Raw genomic sequence first — 24506 nt, 5'->3', positions numbered from 1 at the left:
TAAGGTGTTATTTTCTTCAGTATTTTTTTGTGTCTCCTTTAGCAAGCTGTTGACTTGTTTTTCATACTTTTCTTGCATCACTCTCATTTCTCTTCCCAGTTTTTCCTCTATTTCTCTTACTTGCTTCTCAAAATCCTTTTAGAGCTCTTCCATGGCCTGGGACCATTAATTTAATTTAATTTAAATTTAGATTTTCTTGGAGGCTTTGGATGTAGGAGCTTTGATTTTGTTGTCTTCTTCTGGTTGTATGTTTTGATCTTCTTTGTTACCAAAGAAAGGTTCTATGGTCTAACTGTTTTTTGCGCAGTTTGCTCATGATCCTAGTCAATTACTTGAGTTATAAACTCTTTGTTAAGGTACGGGTCTGCTTCCAATGTGGAGAATGTATTGTCCCAAGCTTCAGGGGTTTTGTGCAGCTGTTTTTGGAGATGCTTTTAGGGACCTGTAATTTTTCAGTTCTTCCAAGGTGGTATGATCAAAAGTGAGGTGTTTACTCCTTTCCTGGCCTGTGTTCTGGTCTATGAGTGACCACAAGCACTCTGTTCTGCCTTGGAACTGTGAGGAGGACTTCCTCTCCACCATCACTACAAGCTCTACCATGCCAGCACTCCTTCTCACCCCAGGACCACCACCCAGAACTGTGACCCATATCCAAGCCCAGGCAAACCAAGAGAATCCTGCCTCAGTACCAGCAAAGAGATCCCTGCCATCCCCCTCTGATCATCCACTCAATTCCCCCTTAATCTGTGGGCCAGAATCTCAGGAGGCAGCTGCTGCCCCATGGCTGCACCAGGAACTGGGGTTAGGACCAAGCTTCTCTCTCACAGCGGTCACAGACTTTTCCTACTGAACTTTTAAGTTCTCTTTGGCATTCGTGGGTTAAGAAGTCTAGAAACCACCACAGCTGCCTGTGACTCAGTCCTCTGAGGCCTGCTCCATCTCCATCGAGGCCTGTTTTGCCTGTGCGCATAAGCTGAACTGCATTCCTCTCCCAGCCCAGTGCGATAGACCTGTCCAATCAACCATCCACGTTGTCTTGGGCTGGAAATTTGTTTTGCTCTGTCTTTTTGTGGATTCTGTTGCTTTAAAATTTGTTTAGAGCCATTTTTTACAGGTATTTGGAGGGGTTTGGGGGAGAGCTCAAGCAAGTCACTGCTTTTACTCCACCATCTTCACTCCTCCAATCAATATCGTACTCTTTAAAGAGACAGGGGTCAAAACTCTATTAAACTATTATAAACAGTTAAATCTGTTTACCTTATCACAGACTTCTCATAGATTAAATTGAAAACTCACATGCTCACCACTGACTTTTGGGGTCATGAGAGATAATCCATAAGACTCTAAAATTATTTTTTCTTGATGTCTTTTTCCATTGTGATGTGTTTTTCCATCACCTATGTTTCCAACTGTATTCCTGTCAAATTCATCCCAGAGGGCTAACCTTTATAAATTTTTTTTAAAGAGAGAAAAAAATAAGAGCTCAACAAAAATTAATTGACTTATTGAAAATGTCTAATGTGTGCAGTATTTCACATCCTTAGTCACCCATTTTTGGAAAGGTGCAGGGGAGGAGAGGAGGTGTGGGCAAGGTGACTAGATGCCTTCTCATCTCATTTTTATGTCAAAGCTTGGCAAAACTATAAAATTTAATTTTACAGAATTTAGTTTTGATTATTTTGTTCTTGCCAAAGTCTCTTGAAGATGTAATAATCATATTTATATCCTCTCTAGAAGAAAATAATGAACCTGTGTTACAAGCAGGCTTCATGGCAGAGATCTATAATCCTGATACTTGGGTCATTAGCAGTCTTAGCATTTATAGCCTGTGTGAGATAGAGATGCTCAGTCTTTAAGGGGAAAAAAAAAGGTGAAAAGAAAAGAAATTGATGTACCAAATATAATCTCACTCCTTTTTTCCCTAAGGTAATGGTAGTCAGTTTTTTTCAAACATGTTGAGTTGTTATATCCAGGCTGAGATAACCAGCAAGAAGGTATTGAAAGGTGACTGGACCTCAGGAAAGAAGTAAAGAGTATATATGTAAATTTGGGAATCATCCGCATAGAGATAAGCCATGGTAGACAATGGGATCACCAGAAGAAAGAAAATAGAGTAGAGGGCCCAGGATCACTGGATCACCAGATCACTGGAATAGAAGTGAATGGTGCTGAAATATGCATAATGATTCTTCAAAGGTCTCTAAAAAATTATTGGTCGTATAGGTGGGAGGTCCAAGAAATTAGCCTGTCTTCTACCCTTATATCCACTTCTGCTTCTGAATAGAGTTTCTCTCTGTCTCACTGTGTGTGTCTCTGTCTCTCTGTGTGTGTCTCTGTCTCTCTGTCTCAGTCTCTCTCTCTGTATCTCTCTCTCTCCCCCTCCCTCCCTCCCTCCCTCCCCTCTTTTGCCCTCTCCCTCCTTCCCCTTCTGGTCCTTCTGGTTACAATTCTTGGGGTTTCCTATTGGTGTTCCATGCTAACCACCACCACAAAAGAAAAAAAAAGAGAGAGAGAAAAGGCAAAAATTCCAAACTACTGGAAAAGTTTCAAAATACCTCATTATCATAATTTCCCTGATGCTCACTCCAATATACATGAAATTAGCTCTAATTTTGTCTCATCTCTATCCCTTCTCACCCTTACTCAGTTTCTTCAGTTTCTGCCATTTAGAACCTCAGACCATGTCTTTCCAAAACAGCTCTGAAATTGAATCTTCTGCAACCATATTCTAGCAATTTTTTTTCTCTCTTGGGTTCAGTAATTGAACTGGAGGGAATCTTAGAGGTTATCTAGGTCAACCTTATTATTTTACAGGTGAGGAAACTGAGGTAGAAAAAAGTGATTTCTCCAGACTGCACAAGCAGTAAGTGGCAAAATTGGTTCTTAATCTAGATTCTCTAACTCTAAATTCAGTGCTCTAGAGATCCCACCTCTTCAATTTCACTAAGCATCCTTGTCCTTTTTTCATTTCTTTGTCTCTTGACTTGAAAAGGTGCCTGAGAAGCATATCATTGCCAGAGTAGCAACAATGAGACAGCTGTCTTTTTTCCCTTCCTTCTTCATTCTTCAATTTTTTCCTCTTCCCCCCCCTCCACCATCCATCCCACTGTGGTTATACTTGAAGCATGAATCTAAACTCAAAATTATGGTAATATATTTCAGAAAAATTAATCAGATCACTTTAGGCTTTGATGGATCCTGAAACAGGAATGAGGGGATGGTGGAAAGTAAACTCAAAAAATAAAAAAAAATTCTAATTTGCAGCATAGGCTTAAAAGAAGGGTAACTTGGGAATGGAAAAGCCAATACCTCTTGTGCTTTCTATACATTCCACACACGTATGCATGCACATGAACTTACACAGAGACACAAACACACATATGCATGGGTCAGTCACATCAGAGAAATGAGGGAGCAGACAATAGCAGACTCTGCTTGTCTCTCCTCCTGTTGTAGATGGAGACATCAGGACATGATTCTACTGAGTGACCTGACCCAGTGACTAGCATCATCCTGCTCAAAGGAATATGCTTGAACCTTGTTGGAAAAAAAGGGACTTGAGACCTTCCTATATTATAACTGTAGTTTCTGATATGAAGTCAGCCCCTACAGTCCCAACCAAGCAACTCTTTTGTTATCAGCACATTTGTGTTAGGTTCTGATATTGTTATGAGACTTTTATAACTTAACTATTTTGACAGAGCAGAATTAAATCAATCAATTAATCAATAAACATATATCAAGCACCTATGGTGTGCCAGGCAAAGATTTAGAAAAGAGCCTTCTAGGAATGGAAGGTAAAACAGACAATTAGTAACTCTCAGATTGATATTAGCCTCTCAACAATTCATCTGGGCTGTACCAAAAGATAAATTCTCAGAAGTTTTTCTGAACAGTAATAAAAATGAATGATCACTGTAATGGTGTCATAGGAAGAACTTCCTTCATCTCAAGAAATGTTATCAACTTCTTGTGTATTTCTCTAGGTTCTCTAGGATCTGCTGGTTCTGACTACTAACTTTGACTGCTCCCCTAAACAAAAGAATAATTGATAATGACATAGCACTAAGGTTTTTTCCTCCTCTCTCAGACTGGAGCTGAAGCCCTGGGTATCTCCTTCCTCCTCATCTTTTATACCATTGCCTTTCTTCTTGGTTCCAGGCTGAGGCCTATACATTTACTTCTCATCCAGATGGCCTCTGTTAATGACTTGGCATGTCTTTCCAAAAGGATTTCTGAAACAATAGAAACTCTGGGAAACAATATTTTCCTGGATGTTCTGAGGTGTAAACTTGTCTTTTGCTTCTTTGAAGGAACAGGGCCTTTTCTATACATCACCTACTTCCTCAGTAGCTTCTGGGCCATCACCATCAATCCCAGAAACTCCAGGTTGGCAGAACACAAAGTCAGAGTCTCAAAATACATTATCTCTTTCTGTGTGGGCCCTCCATCTACTGACAAATTCCATTTTTCTTATATCTATAAAGAGTCCACGAGGTAGGAAAAAACATCTCTGAGCTAAATTGTTTGTTTATGGTTCTGTTTCATTGTATGCCTTAGGAGAGACATTCATACCCACCTTTCTTGATATTGTATATGAGAGTCATAATCTGGACCAGTGGATATGTGGTGTTTGTTCTGTATAGAAACCACTAGAACGTCCTTTAAATTCATAGCCAGACTTGCACACTTACAAGTTCCCAATCCTACCCCAGACATATGCTACCCAAATGATCCAGCTGCTATTATCACTTCATCTTCTTTTATTCACTAAATTCCATCTTGGCACTGAGTATCTTTTTAAAGTCACTTTCATGGCTGTGCACAACTTTGCATTCCAGCTTATAGTTACTTTGTGCTAACTGTCAGAGACTCCCAAATCTCTAAAACAGGAAGAATCTCCAGAAGATCACTTATCTGAAATAACAAACTGACCTATATTAATTAGCCCAACTTAAGTTTTGCAAAGTAAGTGATAGCTAGGCATCTCTAGAACCAATAGTGTTATTTTATCTACTTTTGTAAGGCATCCTTTTAGTAGTCAGATCAGTGTAGCATTAAAGTTGTAAGTTAACTTTTGTAGTATTGTCATCTTTATTGTATTAGTACTATCCATCAATGATCCTTCCAGTCTTCACTAGGCAAAACACCTCTAGTTCCTTTGACTGATCAACCCACAGCAGGGACTTAAGGTCCTAGTTGCTTTTCCCTACATGTGCTCGAGCTTATCAGTATCCTTCCTAATTAGTGGTATCCCAAATTGAAAACTGTACACTTTATATGGCCTGACAAGGGCAGAATAAAGTGGGAACATATGTATCTCACAATGTAGCCCAAGGTCACATTAATTTGTTTTGTCAGTCACATGACATGGCTAAACAAGAAGCCAGCAGGCACAGGAGAAAAAAAAAAGAGGTAACCTTCAAACCTTCCTCCCTTTAGTTTTGATTTTGATGGGCAGGGCTGTGAGGTGGAAAGAACAATGGAATTGGAATCTAGGAAAATCTGGGTTTGAATCTACCTCTTAGCCTTGCTAAAACTGTCCACCAAGCTGATTGATTTTGTGTATCCTTCTCTCTCTTTATGCAATTCCCCTTTTTCTTCCTCATTAGGATTGTTTCTCTTTCTGACTTTAGAACTCTACTCTTGAAACATCCCATCTCACATCAGGTGACCTTCCCCTTAGAAATTTAGACAATGAATTCTTACCAATCCTTTTACTTAACCCTTTGAAATAGGTTCTCTTAGAACCACTTCTCATCCCTGCAAGTCTCAGTCATACCTTTGCAATCAAATTTGCCTCCTAGGGATAGGACTTCCTATCCTCATTACTCCTTCCCCTTACTATGATCATTTATATGTTGGCTCTTAGACCATGAGTTTTATAGTCCAGTTCTTTCTTGCTTTTCATCTCCTTTAAATGTCTGCATTTCTGTACTGCCATTCATCTACCGACTTTCTATAGTGTATAGATTAGGGAAATAGGTAGGAGAGAGCTCTTCTTCTTCCATTCCAGTTTAATGCCATTTTACTTTGATTCACAAGGTTCCTGGCAAAAAAAATTTTTTATCAGTCCTTATTAGTTGAGTTATGCCCCAGGCCAGGAGTCTATAATTTCTATATTTCAATCCATCCTTCTATGTGGTACCTTCTCAATTTTTTGTTCACTTTTATATTCTACCTTCTCCTCTGAAGGACTTCTTGACAATCTGCAGCAGTGATTAAAAATACGTACACCCACACCCCATTTACTTTTGCCATCTTTGTTTCCTACTTAAGACTTCAGAATACTTAGCAATGCTTTCAAGATTCATTCATCAGTATCATTTATATCCCCATGAATTGCCTGAGACAGGTAGTAATCATCCAGTTTGAAAGGCCTTTTGAGGGTCTCTGTGAGATTTCCTAGAAAGACAGAAGTCCCTCCTATTACTGTTCATCAGTTTACATGTAACCACCTAAGCAAGTTTTCACCAAGTAGACCTACTCAACTCTTATTCCTCTGACCTTTGCTGTATGATCCCTCCATAACAGCCCCTATGAATGTATATCCTCAATTCTTGGAGGACATTCTGATCTGTCCTTCAAATAGACATAAAAGTGATTCTGCTAAAACTCAGATTGGACTACATCACCTTTCTATTCAGTAAACTCAAATATAAACTCCTCTGTTCAGCAATTATTTTGGAACTTCTCTTCATAACCTGACTTCAATCTACCTTTTTAATCTTACAGCACTTTCCTACCCCCCATGCCCTCTTTGGTCTAGGCATATTGACCTTACTTAGTCTTCCTTATAGACAACATTCTATCTCCCATCCCCATGCCTTTGTTCTACATAATTGTTATGTTCTCATTGTTAATTTTTGCTTCCCATATCCCTTAGTTTCCTTCAAGAATTAGCTCAACTCTTTTCTTTTTTTTATTCCCAACACCTTGCACAGTTTTGGGTACATAGTAGGCATTTGCAAAATACTACCTTGCTTCATTAATTGGTTAGTCTAATCCTGTTGTTTTCTCAAAATTTACTATTCCATTTAATTAGAAAATTTTACATTACATCTTTGTCTTATTACTTTGTCTAATCATTTCCCCCTTTGGAGGATACCATCCCTATATTATAATTTGACCACAAATATAGGTTGAAACTGTTACATGCATCCTACTATCCTATTATAGTAATTTAGAGATGTTCCAGTGTCAATCTATTACTTAGTAGATTTTGTATCATACTTACAAAATTTATTGATTATATCAATTTGTTATAAAAGGAAAAAGAGGGACATAGTTATAACAATGACATATATCATAACAGGGGAGGGTGTGGGAATTCCATTAGCTTTGTTTGATTCCAAGTGTGAGTCATATCTGACAGCCAATCATGTAGTCACATGTAGGATTAACCAGGTGGGGAATTTTCCTTTTCTGAAAGGAACAACAAAATGGAAAAATAGAATTAGGGGAATCCTACCTAGGCTATGTCTGAGGTCATCCCCAAAACTTTTCACAGGCACAGACATTCACCTTTAAACAGATGGCAGCACCTGCCATTTTCTACTTTTGGCTTCCTGACAATTCAGACAACTATCCCTGTAATCAAAGCTTAAAGCAATATGTTCCCCACTCTCCCCAGCATCAGTTCTTAAACTTATCATCTCTCCTAAAGTTTCCCATGGCACTCCTTTCCCCTATATTCTCAGTTAATAAAATAGACTCATATTTCACTAAAAATTTGTCTATTTGTAGAAAGTTCCCCATCTCCTACCCCTTGTATTACATTGATCACTTGAGACAGGAGTGAAAAGGAAAGATATCTGAACAAACTACATATACATATACACACAAAAAAGTTTGGTCTAGAAATACATTCAACTCAACAGAGAAACAAAAGTCATTAGAAAGAGGGGAGGAATAAGAAGACAGGTAAATTCAGGGAAGAATTAGTCATAAGCACAATGATCTCTAACCTTTTAGGGGTAATTATGAAGTTGTATTTTAAGAAGAAAGAAAGGATAAGAACATAAGCCTGGAGTCTAGATGAGAGAATGAGAAGGATAGGGTTGAGGAAGATAATTGTATCAAATACAGAGAATTTGTGCTGAGCACCTTTCTCTCCTACCCTACATTCTTCTGCTTCATAAAGAGTGGCAAAGGAATGAGAAGAAAAAGCATGAAAGAATAAGAGAGAAATACACAATAATCATAATTATGAATATGAAGGGGATGAACTCACACATAAAGTGAACTAGGAAGCAGGAATCAACAATACATTGCTTATAAGAACACACAACATATAAAATCACAGAGTTAAAATGGGCTAGGAATGGAGCGAAAATTATTATGCTTCAGCCGAACTCAGAAAAGGAGTAGCAATTGTGATCTCAAGTAAGTCAACAGCAAAAATAGACTTGATTAAAGGAGATAAACAATGAAACTATATATATATATATATATACATAGAAAGTAACATAGGAAATGAATTAATATCAGTATTTAACCTAGATGTACTTAACCTATATACTGAAAGGAAAAGCTAAATGAGTTTTAGGGAAAAATAGATAAGAAAATTATAAGAAAAAAGAAGTTCAAAGTTCCAATTTAATACATACATATCTAAGCACAAAATAAACAAGAAAGAAGTTAAGTATCTGAATAGGGCTTTAGAAAATTTAAATATTATTATCTCTGGTGATTATTAAATAGAAATAGGAATTAAATAATAAATGAGAATATATATATATATTTCTTGGCTGTGCATAGCACTTTTATAAAAAAAATGACCATTTATCAGGTTGTAAAAACTTCACAAGTGCAGAAAAAAAGAAATATTAAACACATCTTTTACTGATCCTAGTGCAATATGTATTAAATTAAATAAAGAGACCTTGGGAAAAGTATTAAAAATGAAGTGCAAACCAAACAATTTATTCCTAAAAAATGGGTGAATAAAAGAACAAATCATAGAAATAACAGATATTTTCATTAAAAACAATGAGAACATTGAGACAACATAACAAATTTTTTTTATGATTCAGCCAAACAGTTCATAGGGAGAAATTTATATCTCTAAACATTTCTATATAAAAAAGAGACAAAGAATATACCAAGTAGGTTACAGGGAATGGAGATAATAATAGGTGAGAAAACTGACAATTTTGATTACAGAAAATTAAAAAGCTTTGGCATAAACAAAAAAAAATATGAAGTGTAACAGTTAACTTGACTGGGGTGGAGGTAAATCTTTGCAATAGGGTTTTTTCATAAAGGTCTGGTTCAAATACATAACCAGAGAATTCTTTAATATGTTAATGGCCAAAGGAAAGGAAATAATATTAATAAACATTTTAAATGCACAGAAGAGAACAGAATTAGGTTTAGAGGAATGAATAAGGACAGCTTTTGTAACTATTAGTGTGTGTATGTGCGTGTGTGTGTGTATACACACACATATATTTAAAGAATGAAAAATTGCTGTAAATAATGAGATTCACAATTTCTTATACAATATTCTTTTTTAGGTATTTTTATATTGAAATGTTCAGGTTTCTTGACATATATAAAACTCAGAATGTCGAAGAAAATTATGTAGCTCAAATCCTTTCCAGGTTTTTTTCTTCACAGGACAAATCCATGATGCTGTATTTAAGAGGAAAAGATGTCCTGATCAGAGAAGAGACTTAAAGGAGCAAAGCGGATAAAAAGAGAGGAAAGGGACAAGGTGCTGGGCATTGAATGGTGACTAGGAGGTATCCTCAGAACTCCAGGTATGTGGGGAAGCCAGCACTCTATCATGTTCCATGATTCCCTGAACCTGTACCCCCTCAAAGACTACTAAGAATTGACTTCTTAGGTGAGATAAGCAACTCCTTGGTTATACTGAGATTTTGTCTCATTCTTGACTTAAAGATCCTCTTTCCTCTTCTAAACTAACCTATATGACTTGCCTGATTACTGTTTTATAACTTGCTTTCATAAATGTTTGCTCTCTATTGATGATGATGATGATGATGATGATGTATGTGTGTGTGCAATAAGCATTTGATGGGGAAAAACTAAGCTGGCTGAGAATAGATTGACAAATCCCCTTTCCTTTGGAGCAGCCAAGGAAAGGGGCTTCCAAAGTGAACCACCCCCCCCAAAAAAGAACATCATACCCTTAGATTGTAAATATCTGATATATAATAAATAGATATAATTCAAACTCAATATTCTTCTTGGAGATAAGAGAGTGAAAGAGTGAGCACTCAGCCATCAGCCTTCCTCTTGCTCCTTCCCAGAGACTGAGTGGGTTAGAGTTATATAAATATAAATCCCTACTACACAGGGGCCACTTAGGATCCCTGTAACCCATTTTCAATCTCAAATATGGGCCCCATATTTTTTATCATTTTTCAGTACTTTTTAATCTAGTCTGTGACAGGCTTGGAACGGTGGCTGGCACTGAGTAAGTTCTATATAAATGTTAGCTATTATTATTTTAGCATTAATATGCCACACATAGGCCAGTAGATCCCATATAATATGGGATATATGTTAGATACAGATCTGCATATAATATATGTTAGATACAGATCTGCATTAGAAGCAAACAAAAAAAAATGTACCACTTGGACTGTCCAACTTATCTCTCATTTTCACATGAATCAGGTGACCTGGATTCACATCCTGTGTTCACTACCTACGTGATATTAGGAGTATTGCTCCACACAATTTTGCCTCCATTTCCTCATTTGTAATATGAAGGATTTGGATTAGATAGCCTTTAATTTATCTGCCAGCTCCAAATCTATAATCCTATGATCTTATAACTGCCATATAGCTTTTCCCACGTTCTTCTTCAATATATCAACGTATCCATGGTTTTATTAATATGAGCAATCTATCCCTAGTGCAATCTACAACCCAGCTATACCATTTCATCCTATATGATTCTTGTCCACATGTTCCCATAAATCTTCCACAGGGGATAGATCCAACATGTTAGAGTTCTTGCTATATCTTTTAATATTTCATGGGTTAAAATGTAATATATAGGCTACTTGTTATCCTTTGCTAAAATTTAAATGATTGTTACAAAAGATTCCCCCATTCTCCTCCATGATATACATGGCAGAAACTTCCTGCTTTCATGAATTCTGTTTCCCCTTGTTAGTAGTCCCACCAAACTCACTTCTATGTGTGGTATGGCTGGTGTAGGAGGTGCTCCTTGGCGGTTGTAGCTACCAACAGACTCTATTACTGACCCCAGTTTCTGGATCTCCAATGGATCTCTCAACCTTTTGAAGTTTACAAAGTAAAAATCTGGTCTATTCCATTTCTGATATTAATTCTCCTAAAATCACCAAGGAATAAACACAACAGAGATAGAAGAAACTCTGTGTTCAAAGATACACAACGGCTGGATGGGAGAGAAGTTCCCCCATCCAGCAGCTTTCAGCAGTTTTTCCTACTCAAAGGCCCTATCCTTGGTTGCTCACTCTGCTCCTGCCTTGCTCTTTTTTGGTTGGGCCACAGGGCACAGCAGCCTACTGGCTCTGCCTCAACTTTCATTCACTTGCTTGGTTGCTGTGAAAGGAGCAAGAGCCTGGGATCTCAGCTCTTACTTCTTGTCTCCTGTTTAGCAGCTGAAAAGAGACCGGCTGACACCTTGGGTCCCCTCTTGGTTCCCTGCTCTATGGGGCCCAGGAATCTGGTGGCTCAACTCCTCCTTTTCTTTCCTTTCCTCCCTATAGAATTGAGCCTTCTTCCTATGTTTGCTCCCCTAGAGATGTTCTGACTGTAACTAAGTCTAATAAAATGATGGTGATGATGATGATGAATATCTGACATTTATATAGTACTTTAAGGTCTGCAAAGTGGTTTATGTAAATAATCTCTATGTCAGAAAGTATCCATACCAGCCATGGTCACTTCTAACCCAGTTCACCTTCACATTCTCCAGGACTTTTCCATATTCCCCTCCTCCTTCTCCACTTTGATGTGTTGTCTTCCTCCATCAGAATGTAAGCTCCTTAAGGCCAGAGGCTATGTTTTCCTTTTGTTTGTATTTGGTATTCCCAGAACTTAGCACAGTGCTTGGTGCATGGTAAACACTTAATAAATGACTTAGGAGAAAAGTAAAATAAATGATAAAAAGTCAAAATCAAAATTTCAATATTAGAGTTCCTTATTCTATGGCAGCAGTTTGGGGGGTTTAGGAGGCCCACATAAAAAAGTCAAATCATGCACTGATGCTAAAAGCAAGAGGCTTTTATTTGGCATATTTTAACTCATACATTTGAAGACTTGACAGTTGAGGACACCCAGGAATGAAAGAACAGAACAAAGAAATAGGGACAACAAGGAAAGCTTTTAAGCAAAGGTCATGACTCAGTTGTGATAATTTGAGTCACAGCAAGAGATAGAAATATGTTCAGTGATGGTCACTTAAACAAACTCCTCCTTAGCCTTAATGATTCCAGCTTAGGCTCACCTGCAACTCTTCCTAAGAAGTGTGGGAGCTAGCTAGGGTCCTGACTCCTACACCAAGGCAACACACAATTCTTCTTGCAAAGGCTAGGATATTGGGGCAGCTAGGTGGCGCAGTGGATGGAGCTCTGGCCTTGGAGTCAGGAGGACCTGAGTTCAAATCTGACCTCAGACACTTGACACTTAACTAGCTGTGTAACCCTAAGCAAGTCACTTAAACCCAATTGCCTAGGTCCCCCCCCAAAATCCTGATATTGGGGCAACTAGGTGGTGCAGTGGATAGAGTACTGGCCCTGGATTCTGGAGAAACTGAGTTCAAATCCAGCCTAAGACACATAATACCTACTAGCTGTGTGACCCTGGGCAAGTCACTTAACCCCATTGCCTAACCAAAAAAAAAAAAAGTATATTCCAAAGGCTAGGATATCTACTGAGACAAAGTAGGGCAGTCCACCTTACTGGTACAGCCTCCCAACAGCTTAGGACTATGGTATTCTCAGAGAAAGCAGGTCTCACTTGGGAAATAAGAGGAAATTGTCAGAGATCCTTTGTGTGCTCAGGTGTCTAGGTACATCAATATCTCCATCTATATATAAGTCTATGGCAATGTGTTTGCACGTTTGTGTGTTTGTGCCTCTGTTGAATATGTTTGTGAATGTTTATATATATATATGTATGTATGTGTGTGTGTGTGTGCATGTGTGCGTGCGTCTATGTTCATCACACAGAATCATGGAGCTTCAGAGGTGAAAGGGATTTCACTGGATACCTAGTCCAACCCAGACTTGAACAAGTGTCACCTCTACAACATACATCATAATTCGCCATCCAGACTTTCCTTAAAAACTTGCTGTGAAGGGAACTAGTTATCTTACAATTCATTCTTCTTTGGGAAAGCTATAACTATTAGAAAGTTCTTCCTTCCATTAATCCTAAATTTTCCTCCCTGCTGCTTTTACCCATAGTTCCTGGTTCTGCCCTTTGGAACCCAAATGACAAAATTAATCCCTACTCCATAGAATAGCCTTTCAAGGAACTGACCACAGCTATTATCTTTCTCCTACACCTTTGTTCTTCAGACCAAACAGCTCTGGCTCCTTCAACCAATTCTCATACTCATCCTGGAGTTCCTTTTCTATCCTGGCTGCCCTCTGAACAATCTCCACTTTATTAAATATCTTACTAAAATGGCAGACTCAAAACTGGGTCCAATGATCCAGATGTGGTCTGACTAGGAAAGAGTACAATGAGATTGTCCCCTCTTTGCTAGTCACAGCTATGCATCATTTAATGGAGTCCAGATTTCTACCAGATTTTTTTTACTGCCATAATACACTGGTTGATTCATACTGAGATTACAATCCAATTAAAAAAAAAACCCAGATTCTTGCAAATTCCTATTTAGCCACTTCTAAAGCTTGGGCCCAGACCTTTTCATCATGGTTTTATTTTTACCCCAGTGTCCCAACCTGTTGAGATTTTTTTGGCTTCCAACTCTGTCACCCAATGCATTAACTATGCCTCCTACCTTTGTGTGTTCTGTTTATGTTATAATTCGATATGTTTGTGTGATCATATGCCCAAAGGTCTACATCTATTATGTATATGTCTATTTCTATCTGTCTATCCATCTATATATCTTGTATATATGTATAGATATGTATATATGTATTTGTGTATACATAATATAGTCATATATATGATATGACTATGCTTATGTATGTCTGTGTGCATGGTTGAGTCTGTGTGACTGTGTTTGCTTACATGTATGTTTATGTGTATGTGCTAGGGGAATACACTACCAGTTGGACACAGAATGTGATGAAATATGGGATGGAGTGGCTATGAACAGGGATAGGGTCCTGGTTGCAGAAAAAGAAGTTGGCTCTGCTATGGGTGATAAGGGAGGAGGTGGGACCAGACACTAGAATAAAGGGGAAATGAGAGTGCTGCTCTAGGACTTTGGCTGTGTGCTTACAACTGAGAAACAGAGCTCCTAGTGGTCTATGGTAACTTTCAAGAATTGGTGGTCATTTGAAAAGAGGAAGAAAATGGCTTACTGGGCAATTTTTCTTCACAGTTTCTACATATCTGGGATATAGCATTTTTCACTCTATCCACTGTTGTTCTTAATATCTCCACCTCCTTCCTTAGTGGCAGTGAGACTCGGAGGCTGAACTTTAACTCCAGATTCTTTTCATTCTCTTTCTTTAGGAGCCCATAGAGAAACTGCACAGTCCCTGATGCCTCCTGTTTCTCCATCACCTCCTTCAGATTCTGGATTTCCTTGTCAGAAATCTTCTCCTCCAGTAGGTAGAACATGGCATTGAAGAACTCCTGGAAGCTAAGATGTCTGAAGTTATACAACATTGTGCCACCAAGCCCTGCTTGGGAACCACTCACATTCAGGACTGAGGAGACGTCCACCCCATCTAAGCTGTGCCTCCTCAGGTTTCCCTCTGTAAACAGGATCTTCTGCCTCTGGATGCCTTCTGCGGCCAAGGAGCACAGGCCTCGCAGGGCAAAATGCTGAGTGGGCTTGGATAAACTTTTCTCAGTTGGCAGAAAAGTGGAAATATAAGCCATGTAGATGTCAGTCCTGTTTTTGAGGGCCTTGGTGGAAGACTTTCCTTGTTCCAACTGTCGCTTTATCCAGCAGCAGATAATCCAGCACATGAGAGGGGCACAGCACTCATCAGAGATGGCCTTGTTTGTTTGTATAAAATCAAAGGCCTTCTTTGCCAGGTCCCCATTCAGGAAATACAAGTAAAAATACTCCTTCTTCTGCTTCTGGGAGAAGCTTAGCACTTTGACAGGGCATGAATTCATTAGCCAAGGTCTTAGTTTCTCTTGAGCTGGGGGCCTGATTGTGATGAGCAGAGTTGACTGTGGCAGCAGCTCCTTTTGGATTAAACTATCCAGAAGGATGTGCACAGATTCCTTTTCCTTGACTCTAGAATGGAAATTGGGACTTTGCTCAGCAGAAAGGAAATTTAACTCATCAAGTCCATCCAGAACAAATAGGAGCTTCTGTGGTTGCTTGAGAATGTCAGTAATGGGGGCATTATTATTCCCACACAACAGAGTGATGAGATGGTCGACACTGTTTTCCCTCAGAAGGCTCACCTCTTGGCAGCCAATGTAGAAGATATATCAAACCTGCCAGGGTACAGGGTGCCAGCTGCCCAGCCCTGAAGGACCTTCTTAGCAAGCGTTGACTTTCCAATGCCTGCAGGCCCCTCCAGCACTACAGTCTGAGGAGCGTTGGATGTGTTTGTAATAGAATCAAACAGGCTTTCAAGACTGATGCTATTTGAATTGCGTTGACTTAGAGGTTCCAGTTGAAGCTGGAGGTACCCTTGACCAGGCCTGAAGGGAGCATCTTTTTCATCCATAGTCTGCAGCATTTCTTTCACGTGAGCTATGTAGATGTCTCGATAATCTGACAGTGACAGAAGACCCTATGTCAGAGATACAGGAGGAGACTCCCACATAAGAGAGATGCTTATCTTGGAGACATGGAGTCCAAGCCCAGCAATGGGCATAACCCTTGCCCCAGGTCTAGTGCTAACCCCAGCTCTATACCCAGCCCCAATCCTACTTCCTTCCCTATCACAACAATGTAATTCAACTCTACTATCCCTGAGATCCCTACCTGTCAAAATACAACAGAGCAGATAATAAATAGAATTTATATTTCATCCTTTATCACCTTATGTATTATCCTTTATCACTGGGCCTATCCCAGCACAGGCTATGAACCAGGCTGGTCAAAATCCTTCCTTAACCCAACTCTAATCAGGATCTGCACATGACACAGATGCTTCACTAAGTTTCAATGTGCTTATTTCATTGTCCAGACCAGGGTAGGGTCCCCCACATGACTATTAAGAGAAGCTGGTCACATCCCTAGAAAAAGCCCAAGACTCAGCTATCCTGACCAAAGAACCCACTCACTCTCTCACTCTTCCTAAGCCTTGACCAATGTGGTTGTAAGATCTCTGGGAGGAGTATATACCTTTTCCTGCTGGTATAGGAGAGAGAGAGAGAGAGAGAGAAATAATGATGAAAGAGACATAATGAGATCTTTGCCCTGATCATAAGATAGGATCACAGACTAAGAACTGGAAGGGACCTCAGAGGCCAGCTAGTTTAAACCTCCCAATTTATAGGTGAGGAAACTGAGGTCCAAGGAGATCCAATGACTTAGCCAAGTTAATGTGGACAAGACGTATGGAATGGGGGAAGGAAGGTCAAACTCACATGCTCTGACTCCAGAGCTGATGTGTGTTCCACTAAATCATGCTGCCTCCCCACCTCCTGGGTTACAACAGAGTAAGTTCCATTAACTCTATTCATGCTGGAGAAAGTAACAGAGTGGAGTCTCATGGAGAGAAGCAGAAAGTGATCAGTGATGGACAGGGAAAGAGATGGTAAGTTTCAGTTCAAAGAAAGAGAAGCAAGACCTAATTTGTTAGGCAAAGTGGGTTATGTTAGTATGGAGGTGCGGGATCAATAAGGAAACTGCTCAGCCTTCCTTTTTCCAGAAGAAATATTTTCCCAGACAGGGCTATATCTGGCTAAAGTAGAGGTGTTGGGCCTAGTTTTGCAAGGATGATGCAGGGTGAGGAATATTACCCTGCAAGGAGGAAGACTGGAAAGGAGAGGAAAAAAGAGCTACAGATCCATCCCTGGGGTATGCGAGAGCCAGCTTGAACAGACTTATGAGAACAGATTGTGAAATTTTCAGTGCAAATAATTACACTTGAAAATTTTGCAATATTTTAAGTCAGAGCTTGATTTATTGTTTTCTTGATTGTCTAGATTTTAGAAAGTGATAGAGAAAATATCAATATAGTAGATTAAACTTAAAAGTGTGTTGTGCATCATCTCAAGGAAAGGGAGGAAAGGGAGGGAGAGATATAATTTGGAGCTCAAAACTTTTTTAAAAATGTTAAAAATGATTTAACATGTAATTGGGGAAAATAAAAAAATTATAAAAATTATTTCTACCAATTAGGATTGATTTCTCCTGTCAGGTGCATTCTCTTTCAAAAAATATTTAAGACCTTCAGTGTCTCTGTTAGGGATCTTTGGTTACCAACGAAACTACTGATCATCAATTTATTGATTATTAGCTAGCCTAATAAATTGATTATTAATTACTTCCCCAAAAAAGTGTGTTATACATACTTTTGGGAGGCTGGGGGGAATCTGATCATTAAGCATTCACCAGTACAGCCACCCATCACTCTTCTTTACTATAAACATGATAAAGCTGCCTATAACCAATGTTTCTATTTCCTCACCACTCAGTGTCTTCTCAACCCCTGAGAAAATACTAGCACAATCTCTATGACTCATTGGAGTACCTCCCCTCTTCTTCCATGCCTATTGAAATTGAGTCTCAGGCCTGTATGGTTCTTGCTGGTAGACTCTCAGAGTTAACTACCTGACCACGACATCTTTTCACCAAGCAAGGACTCTTATCGTGTGGGGCCTAAATGAGGTGTTTCATCAAATAACACATTTTCGACCTTTTACTCCACCTTTTTTCTTGAGTCTGTCTGTCTAGATGTGTCTGATTTAAAACTAGCAGATTCTTGCCAATACCCTAATGCAAAGAATAGCTCTACTAAGCTATTGATTGTCTCTGAAAAGGTTTTTGTTTTTGTTTTTGTTTTTGTTTTCTTAAGAAAAGCAATATATAGGCCTTTCATGCCTCTGGTTTTATTGTCTCTGCTCTCAACATTATCTGCTTATATCTTACCTTTTCATTGCCCCACCATCTAGTTACTCTTGGCCCCATTGATCAGCCAGGTACTCTACCTCTACTTGCTGGTTCTCTCACACATTTTTCTGAGCTCCTTACTCCTACATGTGTCTACCCACCCTCCATCATCATCATCATCATCATCATCCTCATCATCATCATCCTCATCCTCATCATCATTATATTTTTCCCTTAGTCCCACCACTTCCTAATTTAACCCCTCTCTTTTGCACTTTCCCTCTCACTTACTGACTGAGCCAGCACCTTTGGAGTGTGATTACCCCCTTTGGAACCATCCTATCTGGTCTCAGATTACAAGCTCAGTTGAAGGAAAGAAATAATTCGTGGTCAGGGACCAGTCTCAATGAGCATGACACTGACTAGAGTATTGCCATTCTGGGAATGGCATTACAACCTAATTCAGGAAACATAATTTACCATTGATTGCTGCTTCTCCAAGAAGCTGTGCAGCTGGGTTTTCTTTTTGTGGCTTTCTGCTGGGTCCCTGATCATCCTGGTCAGAATTTTTTGTTTTTTGGGATTTTGCAGCTGCAGAGGAAATAGAAAGGTAGGTTATAGAGATTCCCAGGTCCCTCCTCAGCTTATTTGGCATGGGCTTCAAGGGGGAAATAATGATCACTTTACTAAGGAAGCAGATTCTCCCAAATGTAGGATTTACTCTTCTACTACCTGTTTCCGCTTATTTCCTGGATAAGCCTTATTTGATCACCCCCTAAGGACAGGATCCACTAGCTGAAGAGGAGTGGGAAGCAGGTCTCCACTGCCTTGATTTGTCAGAGAAAGCATCAAAGCCAAAAACCCAGGGCTAAGGATTGTTGAAAAAGCAGGTAGAGTGCTGAGAATGAAATGGCAAATTATGGGCAAAGGCAGCAGGATGAGAGGAGCAGAGAATGAGTTTAGAAACAGCGGGAAAGCAGTGATTTCTTATAAGATCTTGGAGTGTGTCCTCACCAAACACCACAACATACACAAGCGCATGCACACACACACACACACACACACACACACAAGCATAGACACAGACTCACTTTTCCATACTCCACTCTTCCCACCCCCAAATACACACTGAGTGTACTAGGAATCACGTCTCTCCTTATCCTACTCTCTACTGGGACATAGAGAAAGAAAAGGCAGACATTACATAGCCCACCAGGCCCCAGGCATTAGACTTAGAAGACTCCTATATATCCAGACATAACAAGGGAAAGACATAACAGGGAAAACTGTAGCTCTGTGATGGACAGTAAACTAGCATTTATTAATTGCCTATTGTGTGTCATGTACTATGCTAAGCTCCTGATTCTATGTACTCTGGGAATGAGGCATGCAGTTGGGTTAGTTATAGTGAGGGATTTATATTGGCATAAAGAATGATTCTCTAATTGCCCCATCCTATTCTTACAGAGCAGGTAGGTATAAAGTGATCTAAACTTGAATGAGGGCAGTTAGGTGGCTCATTGAGTAGAGTACCAGGGAATCAGAAAGATTCATCTTCCTGAGTTCAAATCTGACCTCAGACACTTACTATGTGACCCTGGACAAGTCACTTAACCCTCTTTGCCTCAGTTTCTTCATCTGTAAAATGATCTGGAGAAGAAAACAGAAAGCCACTCCAGTATCTGTGCCAAGAAAACCCCAAATGTGGACAAAAATTTGGATACAACTTTAAAACAACTGAAATGAAGAATGAGACTTGGGTAAAGAAGATCTAGGTTCATATGTACTCTTCTTTTTTGGCAATAGGGGTTAAGTGACTTTCCCAGGGTCACACAGCTAGTAAGTGTCAAGTGTTTGGTCTGAGGCCGAATTTGAACTCAGGGCTGGTGCTCTATCCACTGCGCCACCTAGCTGATCCTAAAGACTTATTTTTATTTATCTATTTTTAATTTATTTTCTTTTTCTTTTTTTTCTTGTTTTGGATGAGGCAATCGGAGTTAAGTGACTTGAGCAAGGTCACACAGCTAGTAAGTGTCAAGTGTCTGAGGCCCGATTTGAACTTAGGTCCTCCTGACTCCAAGGCTGGAGCTTTATCCAGTGCACCACCTAGCTACTCTTCATATGTACTCTTGTACTCATGTTCCTTGAGGGCAGAAACTGCTTCCTTTTTGGCATTTTGTATCCCAAGCACCTAGCACTGTGCCTGACACATAGCAGGTATTTTATAATCGTTCATTGAATCGGATTGCTTATAGAGTTGAAATGTCAGTTTTTACTGTTACCAGCTGAATAACCTTTGGTTGATCACTTAATTTCTCTTAGTCTCAGCTCACCTGTAAAATGTGAAACCTAATCTGGGACTCACGTACCTCACAGAGTTGTGAGGAAAGTGCTTGGAAAACCTGAGGCAACTATATATAGTAAATGTGAAGTTTTACTGTTTCACATTGTGGGCAGAGTTTCAGGAAGCTAAGTCAGGAAGAATCAGAAAGCTTAATTTGGTAGGAGAAATCTGAGAAAATAAGTCCAAAGAAAAAATAGCTGACATGCAAACTTTGCTTTTTTTTTTAGAAGTTCATAAAGTATTTCACATGCACTATCTCCTTTAACCCATCCCCATTTTCCTGATGAAGAAACTGAGACTCAGAATGGTAACTCATAGTTCCACAGCTATTAAATAGAAAAAGCAAAATTTGAATCCAGATGCCATGAAAATGAGTCCACTGATTTTTTCCTTTATACTTGAACTTTGATACACCTCTGAGATGACTTCAAATGAAACAAATTATCTCTGTTTTTTTAAAGGAGTTAGCCAAAGAGTAACTAGAATCTCCAGCTGAGAAATAAAAGGTTTTTTTTTTGTTTGGTTTGGTTTTTCCATTTCTAAAGAGAGAAGAATGGGGTGGGGACCCTAAGTGAGGGTTGAGGTTTCTATTCAAGCCTGGACTCACCTTTCTCAATGGCTTGCTCCAGTTTCTCAGCCAAGTCTCAGTCTTGATGGTTTATGATTTCAAAAACTGCTTTGGTCACTTCTACTGCATAGTTTACCCCATAGTGACCAATCAGCAATTCTGCCAAATCCACAGCCTGGGCAGGATGCAGCTGGCCCTGGGGCACAGGGCCAAACTCCTTCAAGGGTGGGTCTTCCAGCTGGAATTTGAATTTCTTGAGTTCCTCTTCTATAAGGTCCTCAAGGATTTTTATCAGAACATTTCTCAGAGTGGTCTCCATGATTTCTGGTCAGAAATTAGAACAGAAAGCCCTGGCATTGCCAGAAAAATATGAGGAAATAAACACAAGACTCTTCTAAGAATAATGGAATGGATATGAGATATATGATATAATATATATGCATATATATAATATCTACTAGCTATTATGTAATACCCTATGCCCCCCTAAAATTATATTGTATTGACTTTGTATATGTTTCACATTTACTCCGCTGTGTAAATGTTATTACACACACCCAGCTGTTTGTTTCATTTTTGTTTTGTATCCTCCTCAGTACCTAACAGAGTGCCTGGATTATAATCTTTAATAAATACTTGTTGAAAGCTGTGGTATATGATTGTGATATAATATTATTGTGCTATAAGAAATGACAAGCAGTGTGATCTCAGAAAAACCTGGAAAGATGTAAACTGATGCAAAGTGAAGTGAGCAGAATCAAGAGAACATCATAAAGAGTAACAGCAATATTGTACGATGAAGAACTGTGAATGACAGCTATTCTCAGCAATACAATGATCCAAGACAATCCCAAAGAATGAATGATGAAACATACTATCCACCTCCAGAGAAAGAACTGATATTGTCTGAATACAGAGTGAAGCATGCTATTTTTCTCCTCTCTTTTTCTTTCTTTCTTTCTTCCTTTCTTCCTTCCTTTCTTCCTTTCTTTCTTTTTCTTCCCTTCCTTCCTTCTTTCTTTCTTATCAGAGATCTAGACATGGTCATGGTAGCCACAGTGGGGGCCAGCATCTTCCTCCTTCTGGATGCTATACATTTCTTTATTGAACTCAAATTCCATTGTCTCTTATGATTGCCATATCACACTGCTGATTTACTTGAAGCTCAGTTTAATAAAAACTCCCAGATTTTTTTCAAATGAACTGTTGTCTTCCCCTGAAATACCATTCAAAGTCATGGTATTCATTCCAACTAACATTGCCCTAGCCAAGGTCATCATCACTCTCCAGACGTATTTGCAAAAAAACAGACTCCAGGGTCATGATATAGGGGGCGGAGCTAAGATGGCGGAGGGAAAGCAGTGACTGTCTTGAGCTCTCTCCCAAAGCCCTCCAAATACCTAAAAAAATGGCTCTAAACAAATTCTAAATCAGCAGAACCCACAAAAAGACAGAGTGAAACAAATTTCCAGCCAAAGACAGCTTGGATGGTTGATCAGAAAGCTATATCATGCCGGGTGGGGAGAGGAGTGCAGTGCGATGTGGGCACGCAGGTCGCAGCGAACATGGAGCAGGTCTCAGAGGGCTGAATCGTGGGCAGCTGTGGCAGTTTCCAGATTCCTCAACCCACAAATGCCAAACACAACTTAGAAGATCAGTGGGAAAAGTCTGTGGCTGCGGTGAGAGAGGAGCTAGGTCTCAGCCGCAAGTCTCTAGTGTGGCCCGGGGCCACGGTTTTTTCCTGAGCTTCTGGCCCACAGACTGAGAGGGAATCAAGTGGCTGATCAGAGGGGGATTGAAGGGATCTCTTTGCCAGTGCTGAGGCAGGAATCTCTTACTTTACTGGTGCTTGGATCTGGGTCACAGTTCTGGGGCGAGGAGGAGCGCTGACGTGGTGGAGCTTGTTGTGGCGGTGGAGAGGAAACACCTCACCCCTTATTATACCACCTTGGAAGAATGAAAATTTACAGGTCCCTAGAAGTATCTCTGAAAACAGCTGTACAAACCCCTGAAGCTTGGGACAGTACACTCTTCACATTGGAAGCAGACTCTTACCTTAACAAAGAGTTTAAAACTCAAGTAATTGGCTGGGATCATGAGTAAGCAGTGCAAAAAGAGTCAGACTATATTATCTTACTTTGGTGACAAAGAAGATCAAAACATACAACCAGAAGAAGACAACAAAGCCAAAGCTCCTACATCCAAAGACTCCAAGAAAAATATGAATCAGTCCCAGGCCTTGGAAGAGCTCAAAAGGGATTTTGAGAAGCAAGTAAGAGAAGTAGAGGAAAAACTGAGAGTGATGGAAGAAAATCATGAAAAACAAGTCAACAGCTTGCTAAAGGAGACCCAAAAAAATACTGAAGAAAATAACACCTTAAAAAATAGCCTAAGCCAAATGGCAAAAGAGGTCCAAAAAGCCAATGAGGAGAAGAATGCCCTCAAAAGCAAAATTGGCCAAATGGAAAAGGAAGTCCAAAAGATTATTGAAGAAAATACTTCCTTAAAAATTAGAATAGAGCAATTGGAAGCTAGTGACTTTATGAGAAATCAAGACACTGTAAAACAAATCCAAAAGAATGAAAAATTAGAAAACAATGTGAAATATCTCATTGGAAAAACAACTGACCTGGAAAATAGATCCAGGAGAGAGAATTAAAAAATTATTGGACTATCTGAAAGCCATGATCAAAAAAACAGCCTAGACATCATCTTTCAAGAAATTATCAAGGAAAACTGTCCTGATATTTTAGAACTAGAGGGCAAAATAAAAATTGAAAGAATACACCAATCTCTTCCTGAAAGAGATTCCCAAAGGAAAACTCCTAGGAACATTGTAGCCAAATTCCAGAGTTCCCAGGTCAAGGAGAAAATATTACAAGCAGCCAGAAAGAAACAATTCAAGTATTGTGGAACCACAATCAGGATAATACAAGATTTAGCTGCTTCTACATTAAGGGACTGCAGGGCATGGAATATAATATTCCGGAGAGCAAAGAACATAGGATTACAACCAAGAATCACCTACCCAGCAAAACTGAGTATAATCCTGCAGGGGAAAACATGGTCATTCAGTGAAATAGAGGACTTTCAAGCATTTTTGATGAAAAGACCAGAGTAGAATAGAAAATTTGATTTTCAAATACAAGACTCGAGTGGAACTTGAAGAGGTAAACAGGAAAGAGAAAATCATAAGAGACTTATTAAGGTTGAACTGTTTACATTCCTGCATGGAAAGATGACATTTGAAACTCATGAGACCTTTGTCAGTATTAGGGTAGTGGGAGGGGAAAAAATTATATGTACATATATATAGATATAGACAGACAGATAGATAGATAGATAGATATAGATAGATAGATAGATAGATAGATAGATAGATAGATAGATAGATA

The 24506-nt window shown here is 39.2% G+C and overlaps 1 protein-coding gene across 1 annotated transcript; it reads right to left on the bottom strand.

The window, feature by feature from the left end:
• Nucleotides 1-10472: 10472 nt before the first annotated feature.
• On the bottom strand, nucleotides 10473-21430 carry NLRP10 (NLR family pyrin domain containing 10). The gene is made up of 6 exons (XM_027864468.1): nucleotides 21259-21430; nucleotides 21151-21186; nucleotides 18680-18790; nucleotides 15682-15910; nucleotides 14529-15619; nucleotides 10473-10573 (listed from the first exon to the last, which is right to left on the bottom strand). Exons 1-6 carry the CDS (start codon nucleotides 21428-21430, stop codon nucleotides 10473-10475), a joined length of 1740 nt encoding a protein of 579 aa, XP_027720269.1.
• Between the last annotated feature and the right edge of the window lie 3076 nt (nucleotides 21431-24506).

This window comes from Vombatus ursinus, unplaced genomic scaffold, assembly GCF_900497805.2.
Source record: "Vombatus ursinus unplaced genomic scaffold, bare-nosed wombat genome assembly UNPS02014775.1, whole genome shotgun sequence".
NCBI classification, from domain to species: Eukaryota; Metazoa; Chordata; class Mammalia; order Diprotodontia; family Vombatidae; genus Vombatus; species Vombatus ursinus.
Note: the sequence above shows the minus strand (reverse complement) of the source record. Positions and strands in the feature narration are given on the sequence as shown.

Coding starts and splice junctions, on each gene's coding strand:
- NLRP10 (XM_027864468.1), bottom strand. CDS start 21,430: ATGGAGACCACTCTGAGAAATGTTCTGATAAAAATCCTTGAGGACCTT. Junction 21,187..21,258: donor TTTGGCAGAATTGCTGATTG/GTCACTATGGGG, acceptor ATCAAGACTGAG/ACTTGGCTGAGAAACTGGAG. Junction 15,911..18,679: donor TGGAGAAGCAGCAATCAATG/GTAAATTATGTT, acceptor TGTCACTGTCAG/ATTATCGAGACATCTACATA.